This window comes from Peromyscus maniculatus, chromosome 20 (genome assembly GCF_049852395.1).
Source record: "Peromyscus maniculatus bairdii isolate BWxNUB_F1_BW_parent chromosome 20, HU_Pman_BW_mat_3.1, whole genome shotgun sequence".
In the NCBI taxonomy this organism is placed as follows: domain Eukaryota; kingdom Metazoa; phylum Chordata; class Mammalia; order Rodentia; family Cricetidae; genus Peromyscus; species Peromyscus maniculatus.
The window spans coordinates 55,670,857-55,695,735 of NC_134871.1; the positions used below are offsets into that span (position 1 = coordinate 55,670,857).

The window sequence follows — 24,879 nt, forward strand, 5'->3', positions numbered from 1 at the left end:
GCAACATACAGATGAACAGAAATGGGCTGAGTTTAAGTGTAAGAGCTAGTCAATACTAAGCCTAATGGCCAAGCAGTTATAATTAATATAAGCCTCAGTATACTTACTTGGGGAACTCGAGTGGGAGAGATTTGTCCTGACTGCTGGCCAGCCAAGACACAGGAAAACTTCTGGCTACAGATTGCACTCACCCCTTTCATATCCTATGTGACTGCATTCACGCCTTTCATATCTCATGTTACTGCATTCATGCATTTCATATCCCGTGTGACTGCACTCACCCCTGTCATATCCCGTGTGACTGCACTCACCCCTGTCATATCCCGTGTGACTGCATTCACCCCTGTAATATCCCGTGTGACTGCATTCACCTATTTCAAATCCGTGTAACTGTACTTACCCACTTAAAGTGCAAGTCTTCCTCCATTGCTCTCCACTTTCCATTGAGGCAAGGTCTGTCAGTCAACCACAACTGGATGGTGTGCTACCACTGGTCCTGATAGCCAGTTTACTCCAGGTTTTCTCTGTCTCTACCTCCTGAGGTTGGAGTTACCGGTTAGCTGCCATGCTGACTTACCCATCTGCTATTTACATGGGTCCTGGGGGTTCAAACTCCTGTCCTTTTGCTTGCTTGCGTGGCAAGTGCTTTAACCACTGAGCCACTCCTCAGCTCCATCTGTCAGGAATTTTCTGCCTGCCCCTCTGTCATGTGTGACCTTTTCAAGGGAAATCCATGCTGTGTTCCCATAGGAATAAGCACAGGGTGTTGTAACACCAGGCTGCTGCTCGCTTTCATTGGCACACTGTGAGGACTTGAACACTTTGGGCTGGATGATATTGTGCCTATTTTTGCCTCTCTTCTGTCTGATCATATAGGTGCTGTCCAAAAAAAGTGTTTGTTAAATTCCATTACAATTTTTAGGTTACAAAAGCAAACACTAGATATAAATAAGCATACAAATAAGCTGAAAACAGAACACTGCCATATTTTAGCTTGTCTTAAAGGTGTCCTTAAGCCAGTGAGGAGAGGTTATGCAAACAGTGGTGTTGCCCCTCTGCCCCCTCTCCCAAGACAGGGTTTTGGAGCCTTTCCTGGAACCCACTCTGTAGACCAGGCTGGGCTCGAACTCACAGAGACTCGCCTGCCTCTGCCTCTGCTGGGATTAAAGGTGTGTGCCACCACTGCCCGGCAGCCAATTGCCTTTTTAAAAGTTCCCTGCCAACTGTGTAATGACAAAGTGACAGCTGTACTGGAAAGGGAAATACACTCGCGGGTCCTGTACATGGACATCTTCGGTAGACTGCTATTTCACTGGCCATACTGCATGAATAACAGAGAAGGAATTCTCACCTTGCAAATCAGTAAGAGGGGAACTCTTGTTGGCAGATGGACACAGGATATGAATAGTTTACAAAAAGAAGAGGTACAGTGAACAACATCTGAGGCATGGAGCCAGCATGGAGATCGCTTTCCTTCTGTCCAGTTAGTGGGGTCTAGCCATCTGCCAGGCCTTGCTGGGGGAAAGGGAACTATTTGACTGTCCTTTGGCAGCGTGGCCAAACCTCTTTAAGTGCGTGCCTTATGCCCAGGGCATTCGTACTGCTGGATTAGTCCTCAGGAGGTTATCAAGTGGTGTGTAGGCATTCCTCTCCAGAGGTGTTATTGCTGTCCTTGTAACCACAAACAATTTTAAATCAGCTCTGTGTTTCACAGTCAGCCTTGGGTAAACTCATTATGTTGTAGCCATATGGCAGCACAGTGTGAAATTAGAAGTGATACTGTCCAGGGAGGTGGCACAGGCCAGAGATGAGGTAGCCGGCACTCATTCTATCCCTGTGGTGGTTAAAACGTTTAATGTTGAAATAATTAAGATTTACAAGGAGTTGCAGAGGCATGTGTAGGGAAGTCCGAACACTCTCAACCTCCTAGTAGGCTTTTACATTTACATGTGCTTCTTCTAGTCTCTTTGCACATCGAATCACACATCTGAAGGTAAATACATGATTTAAGTAAACTCAGGAGAGGGAAGTAATAGTATGGGGACGACTTCACAGCCCATTTCAGAGTCAGGAAGGTCAGGATTTAACTAATTATTATTTTTTTTTCAAGACTAGGTTTCTCTGTTTAGTTCTTTGCTGTCCTGGAACTCACTCTGTAGCCCAGGCTGGCCTCGAAATCAGAGATCCGTCTGCCTTTGCCTCCCAAGTGCTGGGATTAAAGGTGTGTGCCACCACTGCCCGGCCAGGATTTAATTTTTTAAAAAGATTTATTTTTATTATTATTTTAAATAATCTTATTACATTTTATTTGTGTGTATGTGTGTGTGTGTGTGTGTGTGTGTGTGTGTGTGTGTGTGTGTGTGTGTGTCCGCGCCACAGCATTCAGGTAGAAGTTAGAGGACAACTTGTATGAATTTTCCTTCTACTATGTGGGTCCTGGGGATTGAACTTACTTTGTCATGATTAGGGGCAAACAGTTTATCCACTGAGGTGTTTTAGTGATCCTAATTGTTTCTTTTCTTTTTTTTTACTTTTAATATGTTTATGTGTGTGACTGTGTAGGGATGTGTGCAGGTGCCCATGGAGGCCAGAAAAAGGCATCTGGTTCTTTGGGGATGGGGATATAGGTAGCTTTAAGCTGCCCAATGTGGGTGCTTGGAATTGAATTTGTGTCCTCTGCAAGAGTTGTATGTCCTCTTTAACTGATGATCCATCTCTCCAACCCCAGGATTTAATTAAACAATGTTTTATAAGCTTTTTCTTGTAGTAGATGGGAATCAGCACAGAGACGAAAATCAGCACTGGACGATGTGCAGAGACTGAGAGACTTGGAGAGCTCAGCCCTGAGTGGGATGGCTTTACCAAACCCTTCCCCTCAAAGCTCAGGATCTGTGCAGAAGAGGAGGCAGAAGGATTATAAGAGCTAGAGGTGGTGGATGCCTCCCAGGAAGCAGCATCTTCCAGACACAACAGGACCGATACACATGAACTCACAGACACTGAAAGCAGGCCCAAGACTTGCACAGTTCAAACCAGACAAAATTCTAGCACTGAGAGAGGCAGTGGACTTAGCCAAGAAACTGTCTGCAGCTGGTACCTGCCAGGAAAGGGACAGTCTGTTTTCTCCAATGCAGACTGGGCACGTCAACCACATTCAGGGCAGGACCCATGCGCAGGAGCAGTTGGCCAACACAAAATGAACTCCATGGTTTTGTGCACTTTTTGTTTTGGTTTAGTATTTTTGTCTTACTGTTTTGTTGTTGTTTTGATTTTTCTTTTTTTTTTTGAGAGAGAGTGGTGGGAAAGAGCTGGGGGAGGGGAAGAATATGATCAAAGTATGTTGTATGAAAAAAATTAAAAAATAAAAATATCTTTTAACTTAAAAAATACTACATTTATGTGTGTGTGCGCGCGCGCATGTGTTTGCATGTGTGCACGCACAGGCACCTATATATGCATGTGTTACATTGCTTGGATGGAGATGAGAGAACAACTCTGGGAATCAGTTCTCTCCTTCCACCATGTGCATGATTGAACTCAGGGACTGAACCTAGGTTGTCAGGCTTGTCAGAAGCCCCATTAGCAGCTGAGCCATCTGTGGTCCCAGGATTTCATTAAAACACAACACAAAACATGCACATGTTTACCGAGATTGGTCTTCATGTTTCTCTGTGCACATGTCTTTCTCCATCAGGGTCTTGTGTCAAAACCTCAGATGTCATGTCTGCCTTGGGACTATACCAGTCAGGATATCTGATGGCAGGGGCTCTGATGAATAGGGATTTGTTTGTTTCCTGTACCTGGAAGTGAAAGGACATGGTTAGCTTAGACCCCTAGCTCGGGGCAGCCATCACAGACCCACTTTTCATCTCCTGCTGTACCAGTCTTCAGAGGTGGCTTCATTCTCGTGACTTCTCATGCCGAGAAGTGACAGAGATGTCCAGGCCTCGCCTCACCTCTGTTCTGGGACATGCCTGAATGGGAGGAGCTGAGGTGCTTTCTGAGCCTGTCTGGTTTTGTGGGAAAAGTTACAGCCTTCATTTCTTTCTAAATCGATTAAATCTTTACAAAATTTTTGTTCATATTTGGGTAATCAGACAGAGCAGCACCTGGGGGAAGTTCCCAGTGAAGTTACCTTGTGAGCTCAAGCTGTGCTTGTAAGACACATTTGTGAGCAGTGGCTCATGGACTCGACTGTTCCCAGTGGTCTGAGAGGGCTCCTGAGGAGGCTTCCCTGAAGGGAGGAGAGCCATGCTTCCTGCTCTCAGAAAGGGCCTGAATGTCCAGCCTGTTTGTGGGGGTGTGGGCCTATGTTGGGCCATTCATCACTGGGCTGGCCCTTAGCCCTGGGTGGCTAGACATTTAGCTGCTGATAGAATGTGGCTTCTCCTGGGCATGTGGCCTAGGGGCTGGCGCCTTTCTTGATTCAGTGTGGGGCTCTCAGTAGAACTGGAAAAAACAAGCTAATTTTGTCTTTCCTTGTTTTCTTAGCATCCAGCATGTGTATGGAGCCCAGCACCCACCTTTTGATCCGCTCTTACACGGCACGTAAGTGGCAGTCAGTGTCCCGCTTCTGCCGGCTCATTGAGCTTCTGAGGGAGGGAAAATGTTCTCTCAGTCAGCAGATGGCTCAGGCACTTGCTTTGTGCAACTTTGCTGTCTGTGCATAGTTTACCCTGCAGCCGGGCAATGGGACACAGGGCCTTCGGGTCATAGTATCTTGCAGAGGGCAGAGAGCTGGCACTTTTGGATTGAGGGCAGTGTGGCTCCAGACTGCCCTTACAGCTTGTGTGAAGCGGTCCTCTGTGCTGCCCTCTCGCTGTCCTGGTCTTGGCTCCTCCCACTGTTGGGCTTAGTGCAGTGCTGGTGTGGCCTGCAGGGCGGCACCTGTCTGTCACACTTCCTCACTCACACCGGGGCTGATGGTCTGCATGGTGATGCTTGGAGGGACGCCCTGTAAATAAACCATCTCTGTGTGTGTCTACAAAGGCCCTGCTCTCTGCAGGGTCCTCTTGCCCCGGACCCCTCTGCTGCTGCCCCTGAGCTTGCTGAGATGGAGGGAGTGTAAGAATGTGCTCTCTAGCCTTGGTACCATTGCTCTGTAGTTCTATGCTGCTTAGTGGCTCGCTCCTGAAATGCACCCCGCTCCCCCATCATGCAGCCCGCTCAGTGCCGAGTCCTGTTTTGATGCCTGCACATTGTGCTTTTCTTGGCACCCTCATCTAGATGAAATGTCCTCTCACTGGGGATTCTCTTTTGGCTGAGTGTGCACAGTAAAGATGCCTTTGCTTTGTAGCTTGCTCAAGTCCACGCCCAAGGTGCCCACCACCCCAGTGAAGGCCAAGAGGGTCAGCACCTTCCAGGAGTTTGAGAGTAATACCAGTGACGCTTGGGATGCGGGCGAAGATGATGATGAACTCCTGGCCATGGCGACAGAGAGCCTGAACTCTGAGGTGGTCATGGAGACAGCTCACCGTGTCCTGCGCAACCACAGCCAGAGGCAGAGCCAGCCTTCACAGAAGGAGATGCCAGAGCCAGAGCCTCAGCCCATAGCCGAGCCTCCTGTGGCTCCGAGTGGTGACCTCCGCCTGGTGAAGTCTGTCAGTGAGAGCCACACTCCTTGTTCTTCAGGTAGAGATGAAGGGACAGTAGAGCCAAGGAAGGACTGGACTGGAATAAGGAAGGCTGTGTGTGTGTGTCTGTTTGCAGCAGGCCTCTGGGCCATGAGAACCTGTAGGGTCATCTTTCATGTGGCTGTGGCACTCCCAGGACTAGCCAACAGCCTCATTGCCCATGCGGTCTGGATGTGCTTTTCTTTGTCTGTGGAGCCGAGGGCGTCTTGCCTACAGAGGGAATGTTAAGGCTTGTGGCTTATGTACAGGCCCAAGAGAGGGCCATGGGGGAGCACAGGAGATGGCAGATCCTGGACTCCTTCAGAAAGGAGCCAAGAGCGCCCAAGCATGCCTCTCCTGGGTGAGGGCGCTTTCCTCTCATTTACCGAGGAGAGAGCAGATCCACAGTAGCCTAAGGCCCCCTGCTAGGTTCAGAAAGGGGCTTTGGACCTAGCATGGTTTTCAGAACTGCCTTCTGGGAGTTGATGTGCTAAAATGTTAGTTTCTTCAGGTGAGAAGCTGCCTTTATTTCATTTGTAATGAATTTAGAATGACCGAGTTTACCCAGGAACTGCAGTGGCTTTTCTGTTCTCTGAGAGTTCTGCTGGAGATTGCTCCCTCCCACCTCCTGTCTGCTCAGTCTGGGCAGGGTGCCCTCTAGTGGTGGCCTTCAAGGGTTGGCAGGGACCCTGGATTCTTTTGCTCACTGCTGTGCTCGGGAGCCACAACTTTTCAAGCCGCCAAGGCTGGGTAGAGCATCTCGGGCCCTGCTGTTGCGTGTGACGGCCCTCAGCACATCAGATGTAGGAGCTGAGAGTGGGCAGGACTACATGGTGTCTGGCTGGAGGTCCTGGCCAGAAGCAAACTCAGAGCAGGTAGATGATGATGGAGCTGTGGTGTGTCACATTGTGGCAGCCTCTCCGGCAAAAGTAAAGTGACTAACTAGTTCTCAGGAAGTCATGTTACTGGAGAAGTGGCTCTGATCTCATTGCTGTGTCCTCCACAAATCTTGGCTTGAGCATCCTGTGTTTGCTTTCTAGGAGAGATTTTTTTTTGAGCACTTAATAATAATAGCATGTTGTGAGTGTTCACTGTGTGGCTAGTACCATAGCCAGCCCCTTTGTGATACATTCTTTAAACTCCTCAGGCTTCTAGGAGGGAGTTATGTTGTTCTTCTACAGCCGAGGCACCAAGAAGGCCCTGAACTGCTTACGAGGTGGGCCTGGGGGATTAAACCCAGGCTCTGTGACTCCAGAGTCCCTGCTGTTAATGCTGGCTACTGCAGAGACCAGGGATTCTCATCCAGAGAGTCTGTTGCCAGGGAACATGTGGCGGTATCTTGGACAGTGTGTGTTAGAGCTGGAGCAGGGTGTGTCACTGAACATGGTAGTTATGGTAGGGATGCAGCTCAAATTTCTACAGTGCCCTGGTAGAGGCTGAACATCCCCCACACTCCCATTGGTGAGGCCAGGGAATCCTGTGCTGGAGTTGGTTACATTGGTTCTTGGAGCTATAGGGATGTGTGGAGAAGATGTGATCCTCTTTCTCTGCCCAGGGCTTGTTTAGCCCCTGTTACCTGTGGGCTGTTGATATTTCCTCATATGAGGAATCTGGATCCTCACCCCAGATTCTAGCCACTTCCTCCTATTCCTCCCAGACAGCTGTGGGTGATTCTGCCTCCATGACATGTTTTCTTATGGCCTCTGCCTTAGGCAATGTTCTTTTGCTATGAAGAGATGCCATGACCACAGCAACTCTTTTTTTTTTTTTTTGGTTTTTTGAGACAGGATTTCTCTGTGTAGTTTTGGTGCCTGTCCTGGATCTCACTCTGTAGATGAGATTAGCCTCACAAACTCACAGAGATCCACCTAGCTCTGCCTCCTTAGTGCTGGGATTAAAGGCATGTACTGCCAACACCTGGCTCCACAGCAACTCTTATAAAAGAAAGCATTTAACTGGGGCCTGCCTATATTCATGGAGGGGAAGCATGGTGGCATGCAGCCAGACATGGTGCTGGATAAGTAGCTGAGAGATTTACATCTAGATCCATAGGCAGCAGGAAGAGAGAGACACTGGGCCTGCCTTGAGCATTTGAAACCCCAAAGCCCACCCTCAGGGACACATGTCTTACAGCAAGGCCACAGCTACTCCAAAAAGGCCATACCTGTCAAGTAGCTCCACTCCCTAAGTATTCAAATATATGAGCCTATAGGGGCCATTCCTATTTAAACCACTACGGCCTTGGATGCTAGAATATATAGATAATGGAGGATTCCTGGGGCTTGCTGGCCAGTCAGTCTAGCTAAATCAGTGAGCTTCATGCCCAGTGAAAGACCCTGCCTCCAAAAATGAGGTGTAGGGCTTGAAGACACCTGCTGTAGAACTCAGCTTCTACATGCATGTATACATACGTGCATCACACACATGTGCACAGACTCTTCCCCATGCCAGTCTGCTCTCCTGCTCTTGCTGATGGGTAGGGTTTATTCCTGATGCTGCCTGCAGGTAAGGGTGGAAGCAGAGGTCCTCAGGCTAACCCTTGGGCCAGATTCTGCCCAGGAGCTTCTTGTCTTGTTCCGAGGCTGCCTGTATGGCCTCCCATCCTGACTGGGGAGTGGAGCAGCATGGATGCAGGCAGAGGTGGGGTTCTTGCCCCTGCCTAAGGTAGACAGCAGCATGTTGAATTTACATCTCCCCTGTGGCTCATTTTTGACTGTACGCTGGTTTGTGCCTTCTGGAAGTTGAGGCTGCTGGGTGGGAGCTAGAGCTAGCAGTCAGAGGAGTGGTCTGGGCTTTCCTGGCTGTCCTATGTGATCATATGCAGGTGTGTCTGTTTTACTGTGAACAGTACTCTGTCAGGGAGTTAGTGTTTAGTGCTGGATGGCAGGAGAGGGAAAGCTGTGACCTGATGGCGTTCACAAAGGGCCAGTGGGTGGTATGATGGGCACTAACCTTACCTCTGTTCTTCTACCCTTTCTAGACAGCACCAGTGACTCGGTCCCTCTGCAGCGGTCCCAGTCTCTCCCCCACTCGGCGACTGTTTCACTGAGTGGGACATCTGACCCACATGCCCTTGGTAGCTCAGCCCTGAGTAAGAGAGAGGCCTCTCGGCTGGACAAGTTCAAACAGCTGCTTGCCGGCCCCAACACAGACCTCGGTGAGTCCCTGAGGGTGTCTTGTCTCTTTCTTAGAAGACCAAAGGTGTCATTACAGGTTGCACACACTCTGTGTGTGTTTGCATGACATCGAGTCCCGAAGATGCTGGTTGTTGGGCTGCTTACTTCTTTAGACATGTTTGCTGACCTAGTCCCAATACAGTTTCCTACTATATACTATATACTTTCGGCAGCTTCCTTTCCTTTTTTATTTTTGTTTTTGTTTTTTCGAGACAGGGTTTCTCTGTGTAGCCCTGGTTGCTCTGGAACTAGCTCTGTAGACCAGGCTGGCCTCTGCCTCTTGAGTGCTGGGACTGAAGGTGAGGGCCATCACCACCTGGCCATCCTTTTTCCTTAATGCTGCAGAATACTTTTCCTGCTGTGGTCCTCAGGGGGATCCTGTAGAGGCCGGGCAGGTAGTTATCTCTGTCCTTCATGGGCTGTGGGTTGTCTGACCTCTGGGGAGTGAGGTGGGGTGACTACCATCCTGAACTACCGACTCCATACTTTGCAGACCTGGGGCTAGGGATGGCGTAGGTGTGACAGGTAAGGCCCAGGTGGGCCCCGCAGAGAGATGATGGTCATCATGGTGAATCGTTGTGATTTCCTGGGTCCCCTGTAATACTTGTGTGGACACCGGCTAGACTTCCAGGACACTTGTGGTGGAACTGCCATCTGCATATTTGTCCTTTCATTTTCATAGCCTAGATTTGCTGAATGAACTCAATGATAGGTGTTTACTAGGTCTTTGAATTTTCTGAGGGCTGGGAGGTCGCCTTGGCCATGAGATCACTCAGCAGAGAAAAAAAAAATTGAGCAGGTAGTGTGTCAGTCAGAGCAGCGCTTTGAAGGCTGAGAGAGCAGGGAGGTGCAATGCCCATCTTGACCAGGAGGTGGCGATTGGGGCCTGTAAATTGGCTGCAGGGAACTGACCCACGCATGGGTTTGGGAAGCTGTAGGGAGGATGTCCTGGCTGGATCCTTAGATCTTGAAGTCCACACAGTGGATTTTTTTCTTCTTAGATTAATAACTTTTTTGTTTTGTTTTTGAGATAGGGTCTCTCTACATAGTTGTGGCTGTCCTAGAACTGATGATGTTGATTAGGCTGACATTGAACTTGCACAGTCTGCCTCTGCCTCCTGAGTGCTGGGATTAAAGGAGTGTGCCACCACACCTGGTTTTTAATTATGTTTAGGAAAAAAAAAGTAGCACATGCATATCTTACAAAATTACAAAGCACAAGAGGATGAAGAGTGAAATGCCTTCCCTGTTCAGGAGCCCCCTGTCAGAGGTGGCCTGTGGACATTGCTTCAAACAGTTTTATGTAATTGTATCCTTAGGGAGCGTCTCAAGGATAGTACAAACCGTTTCTGTACACGTCACCCAGCTTCGCCCGTTGTCTGCCTTTTGCCCATTCACTGTTCCCTGTGCTGTGCGTGTGTTTGCAGAACCAAATGAGAGTCAGTTGGAGAACCCTTCCCCAGGGCTTTGCTGTATACTTCCCCAGAGCACAGGTAGTCAGTTTATTCAGTGTAAGGAAGCGTAGCCCTGACACAGTGCTGTGTTCCTTGTGCGCTCTGTGTGTTCACATTTCCCAGGTGTACCCAAGACTGTTCCTTACCTCTCCCGCTTCCCGTCCACAGTCCAGAGCTCGATGGCACCCTCCCCACAGTCCTCCCTGCTCTAAAGTCTCTGTGAGTCTGGAATGCTGGTTCTCCTCCTTTGCGTGCTTTGACTCTGACACATTCCAGGTGTGCAGGCAGTTATTTGTCAGATGTCCCTCTGTTTCTGTGGGTCTGAGTCTTCCTTGTGATTAGGTCCAGGTGAATGATGCTCAGCAGGAGCATCACATTGGGATGTGTGATTTTCTCACCCTTTCCTCTCATCTGAGAACCTAGGCAGCAGTCTGGGGGTGCCTTGGAGGCTGTGCATTTCTGCAGGGCTTTTTCTGCATCCACCCAGACGGACATGCTGGTCCACACCTCACCTTTTGAATGTATCTGTATTTACAGAGTAGCACATGGAGAGCCAGATGCCACTCTTTGGGTGCCCCATACTTTATTTATTTCACAAGCCCTTTACTGATGGGCATGGAGGCTACCACTGCTTTTCTGTTATTACAGCCCAGGACCTTGTAGAGATGAGGCAAGAGCTCTTGAAGGCACCTGCTACTTTGATGATGGTTTCTATAGAGCAATTCTCACCTGGGGTGGGGAGGAGACTACAGACAGGGTGGCATTTTAGGTTTGTCATAGAGCTAGGTGGGTGGAAGTTTCTGTCACCAAAATAGGAAATCAGGGTTGCTCATATGAAAGGAGCAAAATCTCCTAGTTGAAGCTGGAATCATATTTCTACCTTTTCAGCACACCATGCACCCATGCTTTTCTGCACAGGGGCTGCTAGTTAGCTGCTCAGGTTCTGTGATGGAGCCTGATGAATGTGCAGGAGGAGACAGATCCTACTGCCTGTGAGAGGAGGCTCTGGAGTTGGCTGTCTGGGTGGAGACCTTGAGCAGGCCTGGTAACTCAAGATCCTGGTTCTTAGTGTCCTTGCTCATCTGCAAGATGTGCCTGGAGCTAGATTGAGATGATGCATGGACCACTAGAGTGCTAACTGTAGCTAATGCCCATGGGCTGCCTTTATTGCTGTTCTCTAGGCTTTCTATAATACTGATTATCACAGTATGGCCACTCGGTGATCCATAATGCATCAGAGTTGCTTCCAGACATTTTCCTGGTGATGTCTACCAGTTTGCCAGGAGATAGCTGATGAATATGGGTTTACCTGATGGTGGTCCTGATCTGGTTTATCTATGGGCAGCCTCTAGAATCTTCTTGTGGGTCTTGTCACTAGGGCAGCATTAGAAGTCAAATTGTCCCACCACTTGGGAGGCAGAGGCAGGCGGATCTCTGTGAGTTTGAGGCCAGACTGGTCTACAGAGCGAAATCCAGGACAGGCACCAAAGCTGCACAGAAAAAAACCAAAAAGTCAAATTGTACTTGCCTTAAAGCTTGAGGGTCAGTGTGGGCACGTGTAGGTGAAAGAATAGGTGTAAAAATCAGGCTCTTTGTCAGGTTGGTGTGATTATGTTTTTCTTATTCTTTTTTCTTTAAGAATTCTGTTTGAATATTTGAAGCCAAAAAGTTAAAGCCATTTACTTTCAAAGATAAACAATTACTGGATTTGTATTTAGTGGCAAGAGAAACATAGCCAGTAAATTGCCTGTTTTCCTAAGGCCTTTAAGGTAGCTCTGAGGACAGTGGAATGCATTATCCTCCCATTACATAGAAACCAAAGTGGTAAATATTTGCTGGAGTTGGAGAAGCAGATCGCTGATGTGCGAAGGACCAGCAGAAATGGCTGTACCTGCTGCAGATCTGGGCCAGCGTCCGCTGCTCTTTGTTTAGCTTATGCTCTGTTATGAGCCCAGGGATGAAAGTAGCAAATAGAACTTAACAGCTCACTCCCCTCTTAGCATCAACTCAATATTTACTCACACAAAGACTGCCTGCTTTGAAGCCTGAGAAAATGACACTTGGAGGCATTCATGTTCATCGCGTGCGCCTGCTGATCAGGAGTACCATTCGGAATATGCAAAATGTGCCGTTTCCTGCGGGCTGCTGAGTGACTGCCACACAGTAGTGGGGCCTATGTGGGCAGGCTCTGTGCAGAGCTCAGCGAGGGGCACTAGAGAGCCGCCAGCCAGCAGAGCAGAAGGCGTCCCTTTTCCTCTGAGGAGTGAGCCAAGCACATAGCCATGGTCCCTGGTACCCAGGTAGATCCACTCTGGGTTTGAAGATGGAGAATGTGTCTGGACAGAGGGAAGGAAGGCATAAATAAGTATGGGGTCATGTTCCCTGGAAGCATGGCCATGAGCAGATGCCCCTGAGTACCACTGACTTGAGGGCCACACTGCAGGGCCTGTGATGATAAGAGTCCACCCCCAGCATGGGTACTGGCTGTGCCCTTACTCTCTGTGGGAGTAGCTCTCTAAGTGTCTCACTCACCTCAGGGTGGAAAGGGAAATCCAGCCCACCTTACAGAGTTCCTGTGAGAGCAGGAGGTAATTTATGTTTCAGTCATAGGGGAGAAATAGGGATCCAGACCAACATACGCCCTGGCCTCGAAGATCTGGCATTCTAGTCTGGGGAAGACAGACAGACACAAACCTTGATTGAACACCCCAGGGATGGTCAGGTCAGCAGGTGGTAAGCACACCTTGGCATGAGGCAGTGCTGAGGGATGATGAAGATGCTGCTGGCCAGTAAGTGGTCCTCAAAGACCCTTTGAAATGAGCGTGTTTCTGCCGAGCCCCGTGGAGAGAGGCTGAGCATGGAGGAAGGCATTCCAGGGAGAGGAGCCAGGGTGTGAAGGTCCTGTGGTGGGAGAGCTTCGACCATTTGAGGAATGGAAAGAGGAGGGAGGTGGAGGGAGAGGGGCATGTAGAGCAGAGGGGCCCTTGGACTCCAGGGCTCCGGGGGCCAGGAGGAGGCACTCAGCTTTTGCTTGAGCACCCTCTGGAGTAAAGCTTGGAAGGAAGCACCCGGAGGGCTTCCGGCTGGGGTGGCTAGTGGCCTTGGACTAGGTGTGCTTCTCAGGCAGCTGGAGGGAAAGGAGAGGGAAGACGGTGACTGGAGGAAGGGAGCCAAGGGTTTTGGGATTGGACCTGGTGGGGTGATGGGTTTCAAGTGCGATCTGGTGAGCCCCATGGGTGGTGCCTGATTGGCTGTACAGTGTGGACTGGGAGGAGCATCATAGCTTGGCTCCCAGAGACAGCAAGGATGTGAGAGCCAATGGTGGCCCAGACAATGCACTTTTCTAGATGGGTCATTTCATCCGAGGGAGCAAACCCTGGTCCTTTGATGCCGCTGCGAAACTGCAAACCAGTGTGTGGTGCCTCAGGATCCACAGGTCTCTGTCCAACAGCACCCCTGCCTACCCCTTGTCACGGGCTTACTGCTCAGGTGGCTGCATCTGAGGTAGCCAGCCCTTCAGTGAGTGGAGCCGGGCAGGATAAGGCCAGGTTGGTTTGGGGCTGTTCCCAGCTTCCGGGTCTCTCTCGTTTTTTGGTTAATGTAGACAGTGACGTTCTTAGTGCTCCTTGGAGGCCAGAAGAAGTCGTTTCCTCTCCTGTGGGTCTTGTTGGAGTAGTTGGCATCTGGTCTAGAACAGGTTTGCCATGGGCATCCTGGGATGGCTTGGAAGAGCTATTCCCACGTCACAGGCCGCTGGCCAGCCAGTGTCCAGTGTTCCCCTCTAGAAGCCAGAGCCACATAATAGCAAAATGCCCTTAGTTGGGTTGTTAGACTGTTGAGCATTAGAGAAGTATGTGCGTGCATGCATGTATGCGTGTGTGTGTGTGTGTGTGTGTGTGTGTGTCTGTCTGTCTGTCTGTCTGTCTGTCTGTCTGCCTGCCTGCCTGCCTGCCTGTCTGTGTTCAGCACGTTCACTGAAGGTGTGGATAGGCTTGGAGAAGATGATACTGAGAGAGACAAAGCAGGCACCAGTTAATTCAGTCTTGCCCCAGGTCTCAGCAGGAAGAGCTGCTTTGAGCTACTACATGCAGTGATCTGGCATATGGGAGATAAATCCTCGTGTCTTGACATGGCTCCCTTTCTGCCTGCCACTGCATACATGAAGAGCCCAGGCAACACTCAGTTGCTGGTAAATAGTTGTTATGGACATGTAAATGTCAGCCCAACGACAGTAAAATGACATGAGGAGGCAGGAGCAGGGCTCCCTAGCCATAGGCCCCTGGCTACCTCTGCCGTCCTGCCTTTCCTCTTCAGCCTCCTTTGCTTGTGTGCTCCCGCTGTGTGAGGAGCTGTGCAGCATCTCTACATCATCTCACGAAGTGACTCTGCACATCATTGATGAAAATGGGACTGAAGAGATGGGAAAGGCAGCAGACCCAAATGGCCATTGCACACACCTGTTGGGTCCGAGGCAGTGCGTTCTTCTTACCCTCCTGTTAACTCCCAGTCATTTCCCATTCAACCTTCAAACGCCGACAAGTTCCTCCGTGCTCGCTTCATCTGCCCTGGGATCTGGGGCTCTGAAGGAGTTTGAGCCATAGATAGGCACACTGGTTCCTGACTCACACTACAGTACCACATTCTTCCTTTCTTCCTTTTTTTTTTTAATGATGTTTTCATGGCTGGATGTGACATTTAAATAGCATGCGATGTCCCTAAGTTTAAAACAACGAAACTGAATATGTCCTCACACAAGGTAAGTGTTTCATTAATAACTACAGCTGGGTGTCTCTTCAGTGCAATAGGCGATTGTTCAAGGCTCTTTTAGATAATTTGTTTCTGGGGGTGATGAGCTTTGGTGTCTTCAGAGCAAATATTAAACAATGTGCATAGGCTATTGTATAGTTTTAAACGGGCAGGCGGCCTTAAAGTTGCTCTGGTGCAATTGCCTTTTTATCTCGTCTCTTTTGAAGTTTAGGCTATTAAATAATTGTACAATTATGAGGCTGCAGAATCAACAAAATTAATGTGAAAATTTCCTCTACTTGAGGACAGAGAATGGGAAAGTACATAAGAGCTGCAGGAATCCCTTGTTCCTTTCTCAGCAATGTTGCCTATACGCCCATCATTTGTCTGCATCTAACAGTATTAGAGTTTATGTCCATCTGTCCACTTTACAGACTGGGCCTCCTGCAGGCTGTGGCTGTGAGCCACATGTCCTTATATTCTAGTCACCTGTGACGGGTATGTGTGTAGAACAGTCTCAGGAAGTGCCAGTGAAGTTACAGGAGTCCCCACATGTCAGTTTACCTCCTGCCCAGTGTTTTTAGTGGTTACCAGTATTTCTGGCTCACTAGTTGACATAGGCAGCTTAGTGTTATGGGGGACCAGAGGAGAGGGTTTTCAGAAGGTGACAGGAAAGCAGACCCAGAGGCCTTTACATAAATGGCTCTATGTTTCTCTGGGAGGCTCTTTAGATCGGGAGTTGTTGGCATTGCTTCAGAGGTTTAGCAATGACCAAGGATCTCAGCTCCAAGTCACTTGTCCTTCCATTCATGGCCACAGGGTGGCGGTCATTATCTTGTGGTCTGTAGCCTTGAATCAGGCAGATTTTAATTGTTTAATGTATTTTGTTGACATAGATTCATCATACACAGTGATGGCTTCATAAGGACATTTTCACACAAGTACCACTCCACTCCTTCCCCTCCCATTCCATTCCTTTTCCAAGACAGTCTCATTTCTACTGTCACAATGTCATATGTGTATAAGTATGATTTTATGTATCTGTGTGAGAGCAGATGGCAATGCTTCCCCCCCCCAGTTGACTTATATTACTTAATATGACCCTCAGATGTACCCATTTTCCTGTAGATGAGATAACCTCACTCTTCCTTATAGATGAGTAAAACTCTGTGCGTGTGTGTGTGTGTGTGTGTGTGTGTGTGTGTGCGTGCGCGCGTGTGTGCACGCCTGTGTGCTTGCCTCATTGTCTGGTTCACTCGCCTGTTGATGGATTCCTGCATAGATTCAGTAGTCTGGCTGTCATGAATATTGCCATAGTAATACAATACTATGTGCATAGTAAATACAGATGTGCAGTCTCTGAGGCGTGCTGACTTAGAGTCCTGTGGGTGTTACCCTAGAGTGATTATCAGGTCACACTGTGGTTCCAGCTTCAGTTTTCTTTTAGGAGTCTCCCTACTGATTTTCATAGCGACTGAACAAGTTCACATTCCAGTGGCATTTATGTGGGGTCCCCCATCATCACCAGCATTCATTGCTGTCTTAATGGTGGCCATTCTGACTAGGAAGAAAAAGAACATCACTGTTGTTTAGTTTGTATTTCCCAGATTACGAAGGCTTTTGAACTTTGGTTTTCATATTTATTGGCCAGTACTTAATCTTTCTGAGGACTATTTCATTAGCCCATTTGTTGAGTGGGTTGCTTGGCATTTTGGTATCTAATCTGTTTAGATCTTTATATATCATAGATACTATTCCTCTGGCACATGTGCAGCGCAAAGATTTCACTCCGTTGTTGCCTTTGCTGTGCAAGCTTTACATTTTCGTGCACTCCAGCTGGCCAGGCCTTATTCCCTGAGCTGTCAGAGTCTTCTTCAGAAAGTCCTTGCCTTTATCTCCTTGCCTTTGCTTCCTCTAACAGTTTCCCAATTTCAGGTCTTACGTTAAGATCTTTGATCCATTTTGAGTTGCTTCCTGTTTCATTCTTTTACATGTGAATACTTGTTTTCCCCAGCACTGTTTGTGGAAGAGGCTGTCTTTTCTCTAGCATACATTTTTGACATCTTTGTGAAGAATCAGGTGGTCATGTGGGTTTGTTTCTGGGTTTTCTCTTGTATTCCATTGACCTGCATGTCTACTTTTGTGGCAGCCTTGCAGTTTTTATTACTGTGGCTCTATAGTGCATCCTGAAGTGAGGTATGTTGAGATCTTCAGCATTGCTTTTCTTGCCCAGGGTTGCTTTGACATTCTGTGGTCTTTCACATCTCTATGCATGTTAGCATTATTTTTTCTGTTTCTATAAAGAATTTGCAATTTCGATGGGTATTGCACTAACATTTAACATCTTCATTGTAGAGGTTTTTCACTTCCTTGGCTAAGTTTATTCAAATATTCTGAAGATATTGTGAATGGGGTTAATGTTTTGATTTCTTTCTTAGATCTTCTCTATAATATGCTCATTTCTGGCATATAGGAAGGCTACTGATTTCTGTAAGTTGATTTTGTTCCCCGATTTGCTGGAAGTATTTGTCAGTTCTAAGAGTTCCCTGATGGAGTCTCTAGGGGCCCTTATGTATCAAGTCATGTGGTCTGCAAATAAGGATAATTTGACTTTTTCCCCTTTTTGTAGTCTTTTTATTTCTCTTGTCTTATTGTGCTTTAGTAAGATTTTAAGCAATATACTCAATGAGAGTAGAGAGTGGACACCCTTGTCTTGCTCCTGATCTTAGTGGAAATTTAGTGAGTTTTTCTCCATTTTTCATGGTGTTGGCTATATGATGTCATAAATAACCCTTTATTATGCTGAGATATGTTCCCTCCATTCCTAGTCTCTTCAGGGTATTTTATCATGAGAAGATGCTGGACTTTGTCAAAGATGTTTTCTGCATTTATTGAAATGACCATCCAATTTCTGTCCTTGAATATATTTATGAGATATTTTATATTCATTGATTTGTGTATGTTAAACCATCCCTGAATTGCTGAAATGAAACCAAATTGATCAGGATGAATGCTTGTTCTGGTTAATTTTATGTCAACCTGACACAGGTTCTGAGAGGGGGGAACCACAATTGAGGAAATGCCTTTATAAGATTGGACTGTAGGCAAGCCTGTATAGCATTTTCTTTTTCTTTTTCTTTTTTTTTGGTTTTCTGAGACAGGGTTTCTCTGTGTAGCTTTGTGCCTTTCCTGGAACTCACTTGGTAGCCCAGGCTGGCCTCGAACTCACAGAGATCTGCCTGCCTCTGCCTCCCGAGTACTGGGATTAAAGGCGTGCACCACCACCGCCCGGCAGCATTTTCTTAATTAGTGATTGATGAGGGGCCCTGCAGCCCATGGTGGGTGGTCCCATCCCTGGGTTGGTGGTCCTGGGGTCTATAAAAAAGCAGCCTGAGCAAGCCATGGGAACAAGCCAATAAGTAGCACTTCACCATGGCCTCTGCATCAGCTTCTGTCTCCAGGTTCTTGCCTTTTTGAGTTCCTGTCCTGACTTCCTTCAGTAATGAACTATGGATGTGGAAGCATGAGCCAAATAAACCCTTTCTTCTCCAGCTTGCATTTGGTCATGGTGCTTCATCATAGCAAAAGTAATCCAGACCAACACTCTTTTCAATGTGTTCTTGAATTTGGTTCGTAAGTATTTTCTATTGAGACTTTTGTGTCTGTATTCTTTGAGAGATTTGTCTATAGTTTCCCTTCCTTCCTTCCTTCCTTCCTTCCTTCCTTCCTTCCTTCCTTCCTTCCTTCCTTCCTTCCTTCCTTCCTTCCTTCCTTCCTTCCTCCCTCCCTCCCTCCCTCCCTCCCTCCCTCCCTTCCTTCTTTTCTTTCTTTTCTTCTTTCTTTCTTCCTCTTTTTTTCCTTTCTTTCTTTTTGTGTGTGCCCTTCATCTGGTTTTGATAGCAGGGTAATATTTGATTTGGGAGTTAAAATGAGTTTGGAGGCATTCCTCTTTTCTATTTTATGGAATAATTTGAGAAAGATTGCTATCTTTAAAGGCCTGGTAGGATTCTACAGTGAATCCATTGGGTCTGGATATATCTTTTTGGTTGAGAGATTTTTAATTACTGCATCATTCTTGTTACTTGTTACTTATCTGCTTACATTATTTATCTTATCTCACTTTAACTTTAGTAGGTAACATGCCTTTAGAAAGTTATCCATTTATTTTAGATTTTCCTAGTTCAGTATTCTGTTTTGTATTTTTTTTTTTTTTTTTTTTTTTTTTTTGGTTTTTTTGAGACAGGGTTTCTCTGTGTAGCTTTGCGCCGTTCCTGGAACTCACTTTGTAGACCAGGCTGGCCTCGAACTCACAGAGATCCGCCTGGCTCTGCCTTCCAAGTGCTGGGATTAAAGGCATGTGCCACCACCTCCCGGCTTGTTTTGTATTTTTAAAAATCTTTTTTTAATCTTTAATCCCAGCACTCGGGAGGCAGAGGCAGGTGGATCTCTGTAAGTTTGAGGCCAGCCTGGTCTACAGAGCGAGATCCAGGACAGCTAGGGCTGTTACACAGAGAAACCCTGTCTTGAAAAAAATTTTAAAAAAATTTTAAACACTTGTTTGTGTGCATGTGCATGCCGCAGAGGTCAGAATTCTCTTCTGCCACATGGGTTCTAGGGATGGAACCCATTGTCAGGCCTGGCGGCTGCAGGTACCTTTATCTGGTGAGCCATCTCTTTAGTCTGGAATATGTTTTGAAGATATGTTCTTATGGTTTTTCTGAATTTTTGTTGGTGTCTGTTGCAATGTTATCCTTTTCATCTCAATTTTATTAATTTGGGTCTTCTATTTCTTTTGGTTAGTTTGGCTAAGGGTTTGTTGAACTTGTTTATTTTTTTCAAAGAACCAACTCTTGATTCCTTGATATTTAATTTCCTTTTTATTAATTTTTGCCCTGATCAATCGTCACTATTTTCTTACAGCTGCAGCTTTTGAGCTTGGCTGCCTGTTGGTGGTAGGGTTGCTGTGTAGAGGCATGATAGGGTTGTTAGGTTGAGGCACGCTCCTTCTGTTTCTAGTTTCTTCAGGGCTTGTATCATAGAGGGATGATGAATGTTGTTGAAGGCCTTTTCTGCATCAATTGAGATGATTATGTGATTTCTGTCCTTGAGTCTATTTATGTGATGTTTTGCATGTATTGATTTGTGGATGTTGACCTGTGTTTACATCCCTGGAACAAGGCCAACTTGATCATAGTGAATGTGAATGAGATTTTAGATGCATTGTTGAGTTGATTTTACCAGTGTTTTATCCTTGTCAGTAGTCTTTATCTTATCTCAGTTTAACTTTGGTTTAAAACATGCCTTTAGAAAGTTACCCATTTATTTAAAAAATTTCCAGTTTAGTATTTTTATTTTGTATTTGTTTGTTTTGGAGGCAGGGTTTCTCTGTGTAACAGCTCTGACTGTAACTCGCTCTGTAGACCAGGCTGACCTCAAACTCATAGAGATCTGCTTGCCTCTGAGTGCTGGAATTAAAGGCGTGGGTAACCAATGCCCGGCTTTATTTTATATTTACATTTTTAAAAACATTTAAATATGTGTGTGTATGTGTGCATGTGTGCATGCCACAAAAGCAGAAATTCTGATTTCTTGTTCATTCGTGAAGCTGCTCTGCAAATTTTCTTTGTGTGTGTGTGTGTGTGTGTGTGTGTGTGTGTGTGTGTGTGTCTTTTTTCTGGTGTTGGTAGCAGGGTGACCCCGGCTTCATGGAGGAGTTTTGTAGCATTCCTTTCTTCTTCCTTTATTAAGTCAGTAGCTGGAGAAGTATGGGTGGTAGCGCTTTTTGAAAGGCCTGGTAGAGCTCAGCGGTGAATCCACCTGAATCTGGTCTTTATTTGTAGTTCCGAGACTTTTCCCTCCTGCTTCGGCCTCACTGTTTATTATAGATTCATTTAAGCTGTTTATATCTGCTGGGTGTGATTTTTGACAGGTCATGTGTCTATAGCTACATTTTCCAATTTATTGGAATAGAGGATGTCAAAGTATGGAATAGAGGATGACCTCATGAAGCTCATTGGTGGGTGTCAGTTTGATGACTCCTTTGTCATGTCTAATTTACTAATTTGTACCTTCTTACTCTCTTGGTTAGTTTAGCTAATGGTTTGTCAATCTTGTTTATCTTTTCAAAAAGCCAACTCTGTCACTGCTAGTAATTTTTGTTTCTGTTTTATTAATGTTTGCCCTCATCTTTGTTATTTCTTTCTGTCTGCTGTGTTTTGGTTTGGCTTGTGCTTGCTTTCCTGAGTTCTTTATTTTTATTTTGTATGTATGAGTCTTTTACCTGCATGCTTGTCTGTATACCATATACATGCCTGGTGCCCATGGAGACTAGAAGATCTCCTGGGACTGGAGTTACAAACAGTTGTTAGCTGCTGTGTGGGTGCTGGGAATCAAGCCCATACCCACTGAGCCATCGGTCCAGCCCCTTGTTTTTCTAAGGTTTTTTTTTTTTTTTTTTTTTTTTTGGTTTTTCGAGACAGGGTTTCTCTGTGTAGCTTTGCGCCTTTCCTGGGACTCACTTTGTAGCCCAGGCTGGCCTCGAACTCACAGAGATCCGCCTGGCTCTGCCTCCCGAGTGCTGGGATTAAAGGCGTGCGCCACCACCGCCCGGCGTTTTTCTAAGTTTTTAACATGGACCATTCAGTTATTTAATTTGTGATACCTGTAAGTTTTTAAACAGCTGTAAACTTCCCCCTTGGAACTTCTTTCCTGCATCCCATGTTGCATGCTGTGTTTTCCTATCTTTCAATTTTAGGGATTTAAAAATTGCTCTTCTGATTTTGGTGATCAAGTATGTATTAGTCTCTGTGAACGTCAGTGTTTCCTGCAGTTTCTCTTGCTGTTGAGTTCTGCTTTGTAGTCCATTGTGATCAGATAGATGGCAAGAAATTGTTTCAGTTTTCTTGATCCAGCCTGTTTTCACACCAATAGTCTGTTTTCCACTCTATCTGTTTTATTGATGAGTTCTCCACTGAGATTTTTGGACTTATTTCAATTTTTTCAGTATTTGTGTTTCTTGAATTCATCCTTCATTTGCTGTATTGACATCCTTAATTCATTCAGCAGTTTGTTTGTATGTTTTTGAATTTATTCAGGAGTTCGTGTCTTCTTTGATTTTGCCAACATTCTTAAAATCATTCCTTTGAATTCTTTGGTATCCATCCAATTCATTCTTTTTTTTTTTTTTTTTTTTTTTTTTTTTTTTAAAAAAAGTGAATTGGTGTTTTGCCATGGGTGTCGGGTCCCCTGGAACTGGAGTTGCAGACAGTTGTGAGCTGCCATGTGGGTGTTGGGAATTGAACCCTGGTCCTCTGGAAGAGCAGTCAATGTTCTTAACTACTGAGCCATCTCTGCAGCCAATTCATTCTTACTGAGATCTATTGTGGAGTTGGAGGAGTCTTGTTGCTTTGACTTTTTGCATTGGGATTTGCACATCTGGGCTTTGATTTTGGTTCAATTATTTATTTATTTATTTTTTCTTTAATTTCTTTGTGGTGCTGGGGAGCAAACCTCGGGTCTCCCAGCTGTGTGCTCAGTCCCAGGTTTCCCTCGAATCACCTGTATGTTTTCAGTTGAAGTTGGCCGTGTCCAGGTGGGTCCTGCTTACACTGCTGAGGTGCTCCTCCTTCCCATGTGCTGCTCAAGCCTGTTCAGCCTGACAGGTGCCCTCTGCAGTGCCTCAGTGCAGAATGAGGTTGCGCATGGTGTTGACTTCTGCCTCGGACAGCAGGGGTCAGCCTTCCCTTAGGAGTTTTCTAACCCTTAGCTAGGGAGTCACTTCAGAGTATTCTTCCCAGTTCCTGTTTCCCTCAGTTTACTGGTCCTGCTTTCCCTAGACTAGCTCCGGCTCCGCCCACACTTGTGCTTACCTGTGTGCTGGGTGTTTTCTTATTCCCAGTTCTGTCTCAGTTGAGCACCATTGCAGGGTGTCCCACGGCTCTGTGGTTGTCTGGGTTCACTTTCAGAGCGGGTGGAGAGGGTTTCAGGACAGGCCGGCTCCTGTGAGGGGGGCCATGTGACTCTGCTCGGGGGCTCATCTCCCAGTGGGTGCAGGGTGAGCTGGAGAGTGGCCATGTAGACTTGTCTGGCAGAGTGATTAGTTTTCAGATTCTCTCGGAAGCTGCTCCCTCCCTGCCCTGGCTGTGATAGGTGATGATGTAGCTTACGGTGCTGTGTCTGCTTTACTGGCTAGTTGGTCTCTCCACCAGAACTTGGTTTTCAGTGGGTTTGCTCACAGGGCTTTTTGTTCCTCTTGTTTACTGGCCCTCAGCAGGGGAAGGGTGCTCGCCCCTTCTCTTGCTTCAGTCCCGTACTCTAGGTCATAGTCGGTTTATGTAAACCAGATGTTCAGTGTCTCTGAGTTTATCTGATCTCCAGAGTCTGCTGTGTATTGTGTTGCTCTCCTTACCTGACTGTGAAGCTCAGATCCAGTGTTTCCCTCCAGATTCATAGGGACACCGGAGAGTGCTGCCTGCCTCTCCTCTGCCACCCCTGCTCCTGAATGGTAAAGGGAAGCAGACTTTGGAGCTAGGTCATGGACACTCCAGCTACAGGAATGCTGTTGGTGATGATGATACTGGAGAGGGTTGCTTATCTAATCCCGTGTTGATGGTGATGGAGTGAAGGTGATGTCGATGCTGCTGCTGCTGCTGCTGCTGCTGCTGCTCACAGTGGTGTTGGTGACAGTGCCGACAGTGACAGTGATGACAGATACGGTGATGACAGTGACCAGTGATGGTGACAGTGATGGCAGATACGGTGATGATCGTGACCAGTGATGGTGACAGTGATGACAGATACGGTGATGACAGTGACCAGTGATGGTGACAGTGATGACAGATACGGTGATGACAGTGACCAGTGATGGTGACAGTGATGACAGATACGGTGATGACAGTGACCAGTGATGGTGACAGTGATGACAGATACGGTGATGATCGTGACCAGTGATGGTGACAGTGATGACAGATACGGTGATGATCGTGACCAGTGATGGTGACAGTGATGACAGATACGGTGATGACAGTGACCAGTGATGGTGACAGTGATGACAGATACGGTGATGACAGTGACCAGTGATGGTGACAGTGATGACAGATACGGTGATGATCGTGACCAGTGATGGTGACAGTGATGACAGATACGGTGATGACAGTGACCAGTGATGGTGACAGTGCTGGTGGTGTGTGTCTGTATGTGTGTGTTCTGTGCGGGGAGGTCAGCAGTGTCTGCCCATCCTTCTGTTGTGTGGTGGGATGTCCAGGAGAGGCTTTCTGCTGAAGTCTTAGACTGTGTGCAAACAGTCTCAGAGGGAAAACACGCACAGTACCAGATGTTTGGAAGCAGAATAGCACGTTCTTCAGATGAGGAATTCGGAATGGGTGGTGAGTGTACTGAGTGTGCCGGGCTGCTGTCGCAGGACACGGCACCGGGCACCTCACGGACCCACATTGTTTCCAGGAGCAGGGTGGGCTGAGGGGTTTTCTGGTGAGCACTGTCCTCTTGGGTGAAGATGTCACTTGTAGTCTGTCCCCACATGGCTCTGCTTTTGTACATGAAGAGGGAGAGGGAGGAGGAAGAAGGTGAGGAAAGAGCGAGAGCGAGAGCGAGAGCGAGAGCGAGAGAGAGAGAGAGAGAGAGAGAGAGAGGAGGGAGGGAGGGGAGGGCAAGGAAAGAGCTAGAGTTAGTGATAGAGAGGGAAACTGGAAGGGGAAAGAGCTAGAGCTAGAGCAGGAGAGAGAGAGAGAGAGAGAGAGAGAGAGAGAGAGAGAGAGAGAGAGAGAGAGAGAGAGAGAGAGAAAAGAGCCAGAATTAGAGAGGGAGAATGAGAAGAGCCAGGATTAGAGAGAGAGAGAGAGAGGGAGAATGGGAAGAGCCAGGATTAGAGAGAGA

The 24,879-nt window shown here is 47.0% G+C and overlaps 1 protein-coding gene and 1 long non-coding RNA gene across 3 annotated transcripts in view; one reads left to right on the forward strand and one right to left on the reverse strand.

Moving 5' to 3' along the window:
• Window positions 1-24,879, forward strand: part of Tbc1d22a (TBC1 domain family member 22A) — a 306,168-nt gene that overhangs the window by 14,869 nt on the left and 266,420 nt on the right. Inside the window, exons 2-4 of one of the 2 annotated variants that reach the window (XM_006986078.4) lie at window positions 4,492-4,548; window positions 5,297-5,631; window positions 8,593-8,769. In XM_006986078.4, coding sequence (XP_006986140.2) covers window positions 4,492-4,548; window positions 5,297-5,631; window positions 8,593-8,769 — 569 coding nt within the window. The remainder of the gene's footprint in view (window positions 1-4,491; window positions 4,549-5,296; window positions 5,632-8,592; window positions 8,770-24,879) is intronic. The other variant, XM_076556523.1, reaches the window with a different exon arrangement.
• Window positions 12,150-23,471, reverse strand: LOC143269803 (uncharacterized). The gene is made up of 3 exons (XR_013046541.1): window positions 22,857-23,471; window positions 12,804-12,911; window positions 12,150-12,578 (listed from the first exon to the last, which is right to left on the reverse strand). It is a non-coding gene; the product is annotated as an uncharacterized LOC143269803 (long non-coding RNA).